At 42.4% G+C, this 13,594-nt stretch overlaps 1 protein-coding gene and 1 long non-coding RNA gene across 2 annotated transcripts; both read right to left on the bottom strand.

The window, feature by feature from the left end:
- Positions 1-2,098: 2,098 nt before the first annotated feature.
- LOC134623418 (stonustoxin subunit beta-like) lies at positions 2,099-5,681 on the bottom strand. Its single transcript, XM_063468565.1, has 3 exons — positions 5,551-5,681; positions 3,646-3,692; positions 2,099-3,504 (listed from the first exon to the last, which is right to left on the bottom strand). The coding sequence occupies exons 1-3, from the start codon at positions 5,604-5,606 to the stop codon at positions 2,945-2,947; spliced, it is 663 nt and encodes a 220-aa protein (XP_063324635.1). The 5' UTR covers positions 5,607-5,681; the 3' UTR covers positions 2,099-2,944.
- Positions 5,682-5,697: 16 nt separating this feature from the next.
- Positions 5,698-13,020, bottom strand: LOC134623416 (uncharacterized). The gene is made up of 3 exons (XR_010093324.1): positions 12,861-13,020; positions 10,743-10,916; positions 5,698-5,730 (listed from the first exon to the last, which is right to left on the bottom strand). It is a non-coding gene; the product is annotated as an uncharacterized LOC134623416 (long non-coding RNA).
- Between the last annotated feature and the right edge of the window lie 574 nt (positions 13,021-13,594).

Below are 13,594 nucleotides of genomic sequence, written 5' to 3'. Positions count from 1 at the left end.
AAGCTCCATGGCAACAACAACAAACAGCCTCACATATGTTAACAGAGGCTGTTAGAAGCACAGAGTCTTTACAGTCTTTCTCCTGTTTGTACACAGATCTCTGCACATCTTCATCACAGTTACTCACAGACGTGCAGAGTGTGTGGATATCAAAGCTAAGTTTCCACCATGTTTGTAGTCTGTACTGGGACTCATGGAGCATCTCTCTATGAGCACTCAGTCCCAGTTTAACCAGCAGCCTTCACACCACACATCACACAGACATGGAAACTTCAAACCCTCAGACTGAAGTCACTGGCAGTCTCTGGCACCAGCGACTGCGCTAACAAACATACAGCAAACAGTGAAGGTTTGGTAGAGAAAGCTGGTTGGGTAATACCAAGTATGCAGCGGAGGAGGCGGGGTTACATTACTAGATGATTAAACATGAAACTATTTTGCTGATAATAATTGAAAGAAAATCAAGATGATTCATAATTTTATAAACTGGAATGATGAAATTATATTGGCTGGATCTGATTATTGGGGGTCATGACCCCCGTAACCCCCCTGGAAATTACGCGCCTGGTCCTGAGGTCAAACCCACCATCTTTGTTTCAGTGCTTCATGTTCTCCCGTGTTTGTGTGCGTCCTCTCTGGTACTCCGGCTTCCTCCCACAGTCCAAACACATGCAGTTAGTGGGGTCAGGTTAACTGTGAGTGGTTGTGTCTCTGTGTTATTCCACCTTAATAAATGACTTCCTGTTAGCATTAAGTGCTTCTGTAGGACTGATGTCATTTTCATGGTTGGATCATTTAAATGAAGCTGGACTCAGATGCAGTAAATAAGTTGATTGATCATTAATGAATAAAGCTGGTCAAATCCATCACGTGGACACATGTGATTGTGTAGTATTGATCCCAATGCTGGTATTAGTCCTGGATCAATAACACTGGATGGATGCGTTCAGCATGGAGCCCTGAGCTGTGTTACAGACCAACATGAAACTGACAGGTCTGTGTCATTCACAGTCTGTAACACTTCTAAACAACAGAGGCTGACCCAAGTGCCTCAGAGCCAGGCACGCTCACATCACAGCTCTCTAAAGAAGTTTCAAAATAAGAGCTGAAAGCTGTGTTTGCTTGTGTTAGCTTATTATTGTGGAGACTAACATTCAGTGATCATGTGTTCAGACTCATAATGATTACTCTCATAAATCCTGATCTTTGTATTTACTGTGTGTTGGATCAATAACTGAGATTCATCGTATCACACAGCTGTGCTGCTGCTGCTGCTGGTGATGTCAGCACATCTGGAACAATACGAGGTATCTGCTACCAGACTGAGCAGGACGTGAGACCTGTGGACTGTTTAAAGCTGTCCCTCCACAGGTCACTCAGACCTGATCCACACCTCAGTGAGATTCTCTGACTTCCTCAGTAGAGACAGAAACCATTCAGATCTGGGACGATCAGCTGACTGATGATGTCACACAGACTGTGTTTTTCAGGAACAGTGATTCTGATGTGAGCCTGCTAGCTGACAGCAGACCTGATGAAACCACATGTTGACATCTGTGAGGACAGACTGGACTCTTTGACTGCACCTTGGTTCTCCTCAGAGGTCTGTACAGGAGCATGTCCACCCCCACTGAAGATCTCAGTCACTGTGAAACATAGAAAGCTGCTTGTGTGGCCTCTGCCTCACATGTAGATGCAGCTACAGGTTTCTCTGTCAGTCAGACTGAAACAGTGTCCTGATGCTGCATCATTCAGCTCTGTGCCCCAGTCAGCATCACTGTGTCTCCCAGTGTCAGTGTTTCTTTTCCTGTAACACTCAGCACAGGCTCAGCTGGTATCCAGTGTTGGACTTTCAGCTGCTGTCATAGATCCTCTAACATAGATCAGCTCTGCTACATGTTGTTAGATCAGTGCAGCTGCCTGTCATGTCCTGATGTTTCTCTGGGTCAGCAGCTTCTCCATCAGAGGTTCACATGGAGCTGATCCAGTATCTCCAGTAACTGTGTTCTGTGCCTCACTGGTTCATCCTTCTGTCTGTGTGACGTCAGTCAGATGTTAAACTCTGTAATCTTCACTGTGTCACAGAGTTCAGTGAGTCCCGTTATTCACAGGATCAATCAGATCATCAGAGATGATCAGCAATCAGTGGTGCCAACAGCGCCTCCTGTGGTGAGAGGATGCAATAATGCAATGTAGCATTTTTCCACTGAACACTTGCAGTCATGGAAACTGTCTGTTGGATCTGTGTGACGTTGCTTTCTTGTGTTGCTTTCTTGGTTAGAGTTCCTCACAAATGTCCAGATGATTCTTCTAATGAGGCGTCGACCATGTTTTCAGTTCTTTGGAAGAAAACATCGCCCTTTGCCATCCTTACTTTTCTTTGACTTCTTCAGATGCAGCTGAACTCCAGCTGGTATTTGATTGGACTCTGCAGCTGTTTGTGGTCATCAGTTCATTCCTGCAAACCTCTGAACCTGAACAACAATGATGCTGCATTGCTGGCTGATCCCAAAAGCTTGATTCTGTTCATCTGGACGTTTTCACGTTTGTCATTTGCACAATGACTGGAACCAGCAGCACCTGATATATATGATACTAATATAATACATATACATATATAATCCATACTAATGATGAAGGAACTGAGCTCACAGTGTTCATTCAGTGAACTACTCAGTTTATTTTGGCCTCAGAAATGCTCACTCTGTTTGTACATCACTGTCAGCAATAGACTCATTCTGCTGTGGACAGGAACACATGTGACATCACTTCCTGTTTGTTTGTGACTGAAGAAGTTTACAAGGAATCATTGAGAAGAGTTTCAAACATCAACTGATTGAATCCATGAATGTGAAAACGTGTTTGTGAGTGAAAGAGACAGACATGTACAGACTGAACTGTTCAACAGTCAGAGTGTTTCTCTAACAGGAGACACTCTTTACACTCAGCACAGGGACACTGAGTCACCAGGAGGCCAGACCATAAACCCAGGATAAAGAGTTTGAGTGAATGTGGTGTTGAAGGTGTGGAGGTGGATCAGAGTGTCAGAGGAGACTCTGTAGAAGGACAGAGTGCCAGCAGGACAGTCCACATACACTGCTGCTCTGTTAGACACAGAGGAGGAGGAGGAGGAGGAGGAGGAGGAGGAGGAGGAGGAGGAGATGGATGTTGATCTGCTATTGTGACAGACATAATGAGGACCATCATCATAGCAGCTCAGACTCCAGGACTGATCATTGCGTCCAAACCAACAGTCATCACTGTCTCCTTTCCTTCTGATGCTTCTGTAACTCACTGATATATAAACGTCTCCTCTCCACTCGACCTCCCAGTAACAGCGACCAGTCAGATCATTTCTACAAAGCAGCTGAGGCCAGTAATCAAATCTGTCTGGATGATCAGGATATGACTGAACCTCCTCCACATTTGTCACCTTCCTGTTGTTGTCAGACAGTTGGAGCTTTGTGTTCACTGTGTTTGTGTCGATTGTGAGCTGACAGGAATCTGATGGAGAGAACAAACACAATCCAGCTGCAGTTATTGATCCATCATCTGTTCATTGATTGACACTTTGATGATGACATGATGAAGATGGTTGAATGTGTGCTGCTTTGTTTTCATGAATCCCATTAAAAACACACTTACACTTCCTCAGACCTGGTCTCAACCATCGGACTCCAGCAGGCTCCGCCCTGAAAGGAGGAGGGGTCAGAGCAGTCAGCATGCACACATGGACATTACATGGCTCTCACACACACACTGTTACACACTGAGCTCAAAGCTCGGCTCCACTGTTTTATTCAAAGAAATCTACATTTATTTATCAGCACATTTAAAAACAGCTTGAGCCAAAGTGCTGCACAGAGTAGAGATAAAATAGGAAACATACACAGTAATTACTATAAAGACTCGTCAGGATTGAAAGCTACAGAGTACAAATGTGTTTCCAACCGGGTTTTAAAAATGTCGAGTGTTGGTGACGACCTGATGTGAAGGGCGACTGTTCCAGAGTTTGGCTGCAGCCATCGATAAAGCTCACCTCTGTTTTTACGGCTAGTTCTGGTCAGAAGCTACTTATCTGCAGACCTGAGGGCTCGACTTGGATTATTTTTGTTAAAGAGAGATAAGATGGAGCCAATCCATTCAGAGATTTAAAGACAACAAGATCTGGAAGTGGATTCTACGACGTACTGGTAACCAGTGGAAAAAGCTGGAAAAAGCTGGTGATGGGTCGTCTAGCACAGAGCCACCGCTGGAACCAGACAATTCATGAGGGAGAGAACTGTGACAGCGCCGTTCCTTCACTTGACCTCAGTCGCTCTCGTCTGCTCCCTCGTAACACTGCTCTTTATGAGGTTACATGAATATGCATAAGTTCACTAACATATGACGTCTTACACAGGTATGAACAAAGAGTACCAGTCTGTGCATAGTGTAGGTATGTGTGTGTGTGTGTGTGTGTGTGTGTTCCAGATGTGACCCTGTGACCCAAAGCTGGTGCTAAGAGTCCAGCGGTCCCCCTAACAAAGGGCTCTTATACTTAACCAGACACAGAGTAGGTGTCCTCCTACACCATAAATCAGTAAGAGAAGGTACGACCTCTCTCATGACCCCAAGCTGTGTGTGCATGCCTGAGCACTCTGGAAGGCACACAGAGTCTTTACAGACTACTAAGGATCAAACCTCTATCATTATGCAATCGATTATAAAACTCTAAGCATATATGAGTAAATATTTCTAAGCATAAATGAGAATCAACGCCTAATGCTAAGTATGCTGCCATTAGCGGCTAATTCTAATTAGGGTTGAATAATTATTACCGGCTAATGCTAATATCGTTTTCCCTTTCCCTATATCAATGTGAGCAGCTAGTGCTATGTAGGCTGATGTTAGCAGCTGATGCTAATTTGATATGAATTAAAATGATACGCTAATGCTAACACTCTTTTACCCAGCATTACAACAATCTGAGCTGCTAATGCTAGGTACGTTGCCATTATTAGCCAATGCTAATTTGAGGTGAATTAGCATTATTTGTTAATGCTAACAATGTTTTTGCTAACTCTTTTCCCTTGCATTATAACACTATGAGCAGCTAATGCTAAGAAGGCTGCCGTTATTAGCTAATGCTAATTTAAAGTGTGTTTGACATGAATTAGTATTATGCACTAATGCTAATACTGTTTTCCCTGACATTTTAGCAATGTCAGCGGCTAATTCTAAGTACGCTGTTGTAAATAGCTAAGGCTAATTTAATGTGAGTTAGCATTATCTAATAATGCTAACACTGTTTTCTCTTACTTATTAAAAATGATAGTAGCTAATACTAATGCTCTTTTCCGTTGGGTAACAACGATGTGAGGAGTTAATGCTAAGTAGGCTGCTTTTAGCGGCTTACTCTAATTAGGGGTGAATAATTATTAGCAGCCAATGCTAATACCGTTTTCTCTTTCCTTATAATAATATGAGCAGTTAATGCTAATTTATGTAAATTAGCATTATATTAATGAGGAGTTAATGCTAAGTACGCTGCCCCCATTCTCTCCATACCTGAGAGTGTCCAGTCTCCAGCCTTGATCCTTCAGTCCAGCCGACAGCAACTTCATTCCTGAGTCTCCTGGATCATTGTAACTCAGGTCCAGCTCTCTCAGATGGGAGGGGTTGGAGCTCAGAGCTGAGGCCAGAGAAGTACAGGCCCTTCCTTCCTCTGTGATCAGACAGCCTGACAGACTGCAGACACACAAAACAACAATCCATCTGTATCCATCTCTATGGCAGCATAACTAAGGATGGTTCAGGGTCACCTGATCCAGCTCTAACTATAAGCTTTCTCAAAAAGGAAAGTTTGAAGCTGATCTTCAAAGTAGAGAGGGTGTCTGTCTCCTGAACTCAAACTGGGAGCTGCTTCCACACCAAGTCCAACATAGCCAGGCTTTCTTTGCTGCTTTGACAAAACCTCAAATCCCAGTCAGAGATGATGAGCATCATCACAGTAATGATCATTTCTCTGTTAACCCAGGCTTTCTGCTTCAGGATCTGTGCACGCTCACAGAACAAGGAGACCTTTAAACATCATTTCACTAAATGGATGGACTGAGCTCGGCTACAGATGAACTGGTGCCAGAGATCATAAAGAACATCAAACAGTCAAATTCAACACTTTAGGATGGAAATATGAGATTAATGTTGCAGACAGTCATGAACCTGCTGAATTCATGAACATCAAGAATGCAGCGAGTGGTAAAATAAAGATTTGACCTCAGTGTTACTGTCTATTCCTAACATATTCCTAACATGATAGATGCACTTCAGAGCTCTAAAACTGGAACTGACACATATTTAAACTCTACATGTTACTCAGTACATTCAGTTCTGACACTCGCCCACAGTCCAACAAAGGAAACATGGAGATCACATCAGTTTGTCACCAAAGTCTAATTATTAGGTCAACTTAACCTGTTATTATCTTGTTAACTCATTAACTGACTACACCAACAATTATTTTAATCACAGTTTTTAAAATCCTGATTATTGTGAAAGTGCTCACTGGCTCTGAATATAAAGCCATGGGTCACAGGAGGGATGCTGATTAGTGCTGTGGCTTGAAATGGGCGTTATTATGCATCTCAACCAATGAGAGCATTGAGGGTGGGCCTAATACTACTGCAGCGCTCACATGACCCAGGACAGAAAGAAAGGGGCGGGGACAGAAACATGGAGACAGGTGCAGATCTTTGACGTGTTCATCTTAAACTGTTCCAGGAGGCAGTGTTGATACAACTAAAGTTATCTGGAAGCAAAGTTGAGTTTTTTTATCATCAGAGTACTTCAAGTCTGAAGTATCACTTAAATGCATTACACGCTGTTGATGGCAGCAAACAAACCACCCAAACAAACAGAGGTGGGAGGCTTGGGCAGACTACGTTGGATCAGCTTGTGGGAGGAGTCTAGATAAACCAAAGAAAGACAAGCTAACAAACGCCACAGTGAAGTGAGTAGCTACAAACTGCAGGTCGATTAGTGTTGTTGAAGAAGTCGGTCTGAGGAACGTTCTTAGGATCAACAAATGACGGCATGTATGAGCCTCAAGACGCACCATCACAAGAAGAACACATGAGCTGTAGAGAAAGGAGAGACTACGAAAGCCACGGTGTTACAACATGAACCAGCTGTTGGTCTCTCTGGAGACTACTGGGCGTGGCTGGGTAACCATGGTTACCTGGGAGTTACAGAAACGTGCTAACATGTGATTCGTGTTGCACAGCAGTGGGACATTTGAAATAAAGTCAGCACACTCAGTACAGACAATGCATCAAATATGATGCTGCTGCCAGACGTCTGCCTTTGAACACGTCCCTGCATCGCGCACAACACCAAGGTTGCCAATGGCAATCACAGCTAACAGTACAAAGTGCACAGCTGGAACCCTGCAGGTATATTTAACATGATGTATTTCTCAGTGTCCTGTCTGAGTGTGAGAGACAAACAGCCTCTGTATGTGTGTGTAAATACAGCATGAATATGTGGAGGACATGTTTGTGTATATAAGTAAATGAATGCTCTGCGTCATTTGAATCTTTGATTCTTGTTTCTATCGCAGGTCTGTGACTGAACCTCTGGGAGGAGAAAAGTTGGTTTCATGCTCTGTGATTCTGTGTTTTGTCATCTCTCTCAGGTGATGGAGAGCTCAGATGATGACCCCGCCTACGTGGTCATCATTCAGTCTAGTCAAGTCTACATTCAGAACAGACCTGGAGACACGCAAGCAAAATGTCAACATTGTATATGTGAAAACTGCTGCTGCACTGGAGCCAGATTCAAGGAGCTCAAGTGTTTACCCAGATCTTACTGAACTTACTGAAGGAACAGAGGGTTGTTGAGGAAACCTGTGAAGCAACAACATCCGAGCCACCAGAGAAAAGTTGGTCCTATTGGTGCTTCATCAGAGTGTGAACAGGAGGAAGACTCACCTGAGAACAGTGTGGTGGATACAGAGCAGAGCCCACCGTCAGTACAGAGGCCTGTCCATTAGAGTGCTGCTCCAAACATGCAGCACATGTACTTGGCCACAGCTGCAACATCTGTACCTGTGAAAGCTTGTTCTCTGTTGCTGCTCATATTATACAGAAGAAGAGAGTTTCTTTATCATCAGAAAATGTCAGTGAGCTTGTGTCTTAGCAGCTGGCTCGGTGCAGAGGAGAAGAAAATGTCAGGTCAGTGGAAGATAAATGCAGTTCATGTTGTCAACTCAACCTGGACGACTGAAAGAGTTTTTCTTTGTCTTGTTTCTGGCTGAGATTCTCCAAAGGAAATCCAGTACAAACACACACTTCACACACTCTAAGTCCCTGCACAGTAAATGAGCTGATGAGCGTTTGTGCTGCTGCCTGATAACAGAAAAATAGTTCTGCTGGTTCCTGTTCTGAAAACACACATTTATAAATGTTCACTTGCTGTTGATCAAAGGTGCCTGTTATAATGTTATGTTGGTGGCTCTGGACTCTGAGGGGAACTTTGTTTGGAACAAACTAGATCAAATGTTGACGTCCTGGCAGAGGTAAAGAACTGTGATTTGATATTTGATTTGATTGGATTCATGTTTCAGCTCAGACTGACAGACATATTTTAACTTAATGGTGATTCAAAGTGTTCATGGTTTCCCAGAACTACAAATGATTGTACCAGTGTGACTGATCCACTTTCTAATGTGTGTGTAGCCCACACTGTGTGTCACTGTGTCACAGGTGAGTCTGTGTATCCAGGTTCTATGAGGAGAACAGGATATAGTGACTGAGTCCAGCAGCTTAAAGTCTGACTCCATCTCCATTTAAATAACTCACACCAACAACTGAACAGCTTTGCCTTTGTGTAGCCGACACTTCATTTTAATGTCCTTCTATTCTGGTTCATCTGGTTTCAGTTTCTATAAGCACACAGGTTTCATCAGTGACTCTGTGACCTCAGTAATCTTTGCTGGGCCTTAATGCTCTGAACAAAGCTGCACATCACAAGACTAAATAGAAATGAATCAGTCTTTCATTTCTCACTGCTGTTTGACTTCAGCTCTCAATGTCCCACCATAACCCATGGAAAGAATTACTGTCCATCCAGGCTCGTGAACATGAAGCTGATGAAGGTGGAGTATTGTGAGGGCTGATGGAGATGATGATGAGGAATCCAGGAGCAGTGGGTGGATGGCAGCATCAGCATGAAGGATCAGTGTGAGAACACATCATCATCCACAAAGAAAACCAGTCTGAGTGTCTGATACTCTTGTTAGAAAGACACAGTCCCAGCAGTTAGCTTGTCTGCTAGTTAGCTGAGAGCTAACTCGTACATTGAATACCAAACTGTGTAAACCAGGGGTGTCAAACATATGGCCCGTGGGCCAAATCCAGCCCTTGAGATAATTTCATATGTCAAATATTGATGAATTTCAGGCTTGCTGATAATCAATGTGAGCACGGCTGAGATTTTATGCTGATGAGCAAACCATGTGGCCAAACACTTTAAGAGACAGACTGGGATCATACCATTATGTGAAAGAAGACGGAAATGTCCCATAGACAGCAAGTGTAGAGACCAGGTACACAGAGAAATGGGAGCTGTATTGAAATGCAACTGTGTCAGGAAAGAGGGAAAAGGCAAAATGAGCAGCATCTGGCTGCATTTCAGTGATATTGGAGACCACAAAGCTGAGTGCAAAATTTATATAGGAGATTATATAGGAGACACTGAGAGTAGAACTGATAAAATTAGGAGCTGGCTAAAGTGACCCATTTTTATTTCCACCCATTTTCCATTGTTGAGGACAAACGGTTTCAAACTCGTCCAGGTCTTAAACCTCACGTGTGTTCTTCCTAATAGCAGTAAATGGATGAAAATAAGGCTTTTATGAAAACACTGAATAAAAATTGCTGAATTAAAAAGACTAAATGTACAGTTCAGCATTGAATACTACATAAAATAAACTATATATAAAGTGTGTCTGAATGGCAGAGATGCAGAAATATGTGCATATAGCACAGAGCCACGGCTCAGTGTCTGAATGAGTCTCACAGACCTGAATGTGCTGTTGAAGCCATTTATAATTATAACGTAATTCTTTACTCGCTTGATCTGCTCCTTACCACAAGCGACCAGACGTAGAAGGTTTTGGACTTTTAACTATATTTTCTTACGTTTTACAACTTTTCTTACTGTTAAAAACCTCGTTATGGCCATTCATGCTATACAAAGTAATTAGACATGTGTGGTATCTACAGAAAGGTCAGAATCTCAGCTAAAAGTTCAAAAAAACCTTCTCAACAACCACCAAACAGCTGAAACAGCAGGTGAACAGACTACACAAAAAAGATGTAAACACAAATCCCCCTGATCATCTGTTTTTTCAAACATGAAGCGTAGTTTTGCACGTTCATTTACTGCTGGTTCAGTGAATTTTGGTTGGACAGTGATGAAACCTGCGGTCTCAGAATCTGTGAGAAGTCTGCTTTCAGCACGCAGCAGCATTGTTGTGTTGTGTGCTGTGGATTCACCTCTGCAAACTCATCACTGTTTTCACCATCAGGTTTCTACTTAGACAATAAAAAAGGAAGCAGTTCCCAGGAACTACTTCCTGTCTTGTTAACATAAGAGTATGTTGCCTTCAAAACACCTCCACTTCTCCTCTTATTAGAGGACTGCCTTATTATTAATCTGCTAATTCTGTCAGTTGATGAAAGAAAAATGCTTGATCTCACCTGAGAGTTTCCAGTGTACAGTGTGGACTCTTCAGTCCTTCAGACAGAAGCTTCACGCCTGAATCCTTCAGGTTAATGTTACTCAGGTCCAGCTCTCTCAGATTAGAGGTCTGAGAGCTGAGACCTGAGGACAGAGCTTCACAGCTTCTCTCTGACAGGTCACAGTGACTCAGTCTGAAAAATAACAGATAAACAATTACAAAAATAAAACACTTATGTTGAAGTGTAATGAGATACTATTATATTTAGCAATATTTAATCTTGTTTTTGTCAGGAAACTGAGCACTGATGCAGATCAACATGTGGAGAGAATCAGAGGAGAAGAAGTGAAGAGAGAACAGCAGTAAAACAACACTGAATTGTTCAGTGTGCTTTTGATATCAACAAAATGTGTCAAATTTCTTTATTTTGTATTTGTTTTAGTAGAATTGATGATTATCACTTAGATAACAACCACAGGCCAGGTCTAAATTGCACTTTGGTAACAGTTACACCCAGAAATATTTCAGAAATGTGGACAATTTGTGTTCCCAATGTATTCAGTATTGAACGAACTGAGTACCGATGACCACTTAATATTTTTGATATTTTATTTGAGTTGTTCCCACCTGATTTGTGTTAACTAGAATAAACATTTAAAAACTAGAGTTATGATCACATATTTACTTACAGAGCTTTGTTGGAGGCTTTGACCACTGGCAGCAGCCTCAGAAGAGCCTTTTTAAAGGCTCATGTTCTCACTTAGATCTTTTATTTCTATTTACATTTCTTTCTAGGTAAAATGGGGATTACTTTGAAAACAGGAAGTATTTTCCCCAAAAATCAGCCCTGGATTAGTAAATCACTCAAACATCTTCTCAGTCAGAAGAAACTGTCTTGTTATTAAGGGAGAGAAGAAAAAGATCGAGGCACAGAAACTTGTCGAAAGAGAGATAAAGCAGCTAAAATCAGGTCTAAAAGTAAAGCAGAGCATAAGTTGAATAAAGGACACTCAAGGCTGGCTTGAAAGGAATGAAGTCCATGGTGGGGATGCAGAGCAAGGAGCAAAGATGAATGGTGATGCTGAATCAGCAGAAGACTTGGACTCATTTAATTCCAGCTTTGATATCATTGATTTCAATGAAGGGCTTTGTGATTTTAGGAAAGGGCTGGTAGCTCTGAGAGTCACACTGATGAGGTGTCTGTGAAGGTTCGCAGTCATCTAAAGAGCTTAGAAAAAAGGCATCTGGACTTTCTTTAAGTTTCTTGAAGACGTTTTCATCTCTCATCCAAGAAGCTTCTTTATTTCTACGGTCAAATGTCAAGGGTCAATCAGGGACTCTCTAGTCCCAGATTTAAGCCCTGTGGGAGAGTCCGCCAAGGGGGTCATGAACCCCCTGTTGATGCTCTACCTAATTACATGAGCCAAGGTGTGAAAATGGGTGTAGGTCACAATCAGCCAAGGTTGCGGAGAGCTCATTGTGAAACCTAGCCCCACCCTATCATGTGATTTCTTGAGGTTAACCTCTGTACAAACAGACTTCAGCCATATGAGAGTGAGTGTGAGTGAATGAGAGCAGTTTTCCCTGTGGATTATAACTTTAAGAAGATGTGACATTCATCAAGGAATCCTGCTCTCCGGATTATTTCCATGAACACTGAGCTGGAACACCTCTAGAGTGCTGGAAGTGCCCATCTCACCACCAACCTCTCTGTGCACATTCACTCTTTAACACTTTGTGAAACAATAAATATGTAAATTTGAGTATTTATCTATGTTAGTGCAAACACCTCTAATAGGTTGGTTTAGTCTTTCCAAGTCATAACTTCCCTTGGATCTGCGGTCCAGGCTCCTAAAATCATCCTAGTTTAACAAGCACTACAATCTAGAGGAGAGCTACACTAACAGGTGTGACTGATGAGATCTGACCTGCAAAGATACTCAGGTTTATGTGTATCAGGATAAGCAGGGAAGACATGGACATCAACTCTGTCAGGCTGCCTGAGTCCGCTCATCCATATCAGTTCAGAACTCTGCATTATCTACTGAGAAAGACTCAATAGGATCAGGGATCAGAAGTTCTACAACATATTATCACATCATATTCATCTCAGCACAACTAAAACATGGTGACTGACCTCAGAGTTTCAAATCGACATCGTGGATTCTCCAGAAGAACACACAGCTGCTTCACTCCTGAATCCTGCAGGTTGTTGTAGGTTCCACTCAGGTCCAGCACTCTGGGATACGATGGGTTGGACTTCAGTGCTGCTGCCAGATAATCACAGCTGATCTCTGACAAACCGCAGCCCTTCAATCTGAATAAAGAATGAAAGACGTAAGTTTATTAGACAAAGTGTGAGCTTGAAATCATTCAGTGTTTCATCATCTGTTCAGAGCTGAAGAAGTTTCAGAATGTAGAAGTTTAGAAAATGGAAACTCCAAACAGCTGAAGCCAACAGGAAGCAGCTTCAAACAAAAACAAATAAGAGAACAAAATGAATTTTTCACATTGAAGTTGTACATTTATCATAAAGTTGTCAACTTTTGCCGTGTGAAAAAAAAAAAAAAAACTGAACAGGAATCCTCAGAGTTAAACCCTCTGCACAGAGCTTCCGTTTCCTCTTCTGGTCCCAAAGTGCAGAACAACAAGGTTTCAAACAGCTTCGTTCCAGCAGCATCAGCCACAGAAATGCAGAGAGAATTCTTTGGATCTCCTGGTTGTGTTGTATGATGCTGTGTTTGCATATCTGGTGTCTGTGTTGCTTTGTGAGGGATGGATCATCTGCTGCAGCCCCAGATAGTCAGAGCTGGACCTGAACCTGGTAGCTTCACTTAGAAGACACTTGTGACGGGAACGTGTGAGAAGTTT

Source organism: Pelmatolapia mariae, unplaced genomic scaffold (assembly GCF_036321145.2).
Source record: "Pelmatolapia mariae isolate MD_Pm_ZW unplaced genomic scaffold, Pm_UMD_F_2 NODE_ptg000639l+_length_24377_cov_1, whole genome shotgun sequence".
Taxonomy (NCBI): Eukaryota; Metazoa; Chordata; class Actinopteri; order Cichliformes; family Cichlidae; genus Pelmatolapia; species Pelmatolapia mariae.
This window is presented reverse-complemented; position numbering and strand designations above follow the sequence as displayed.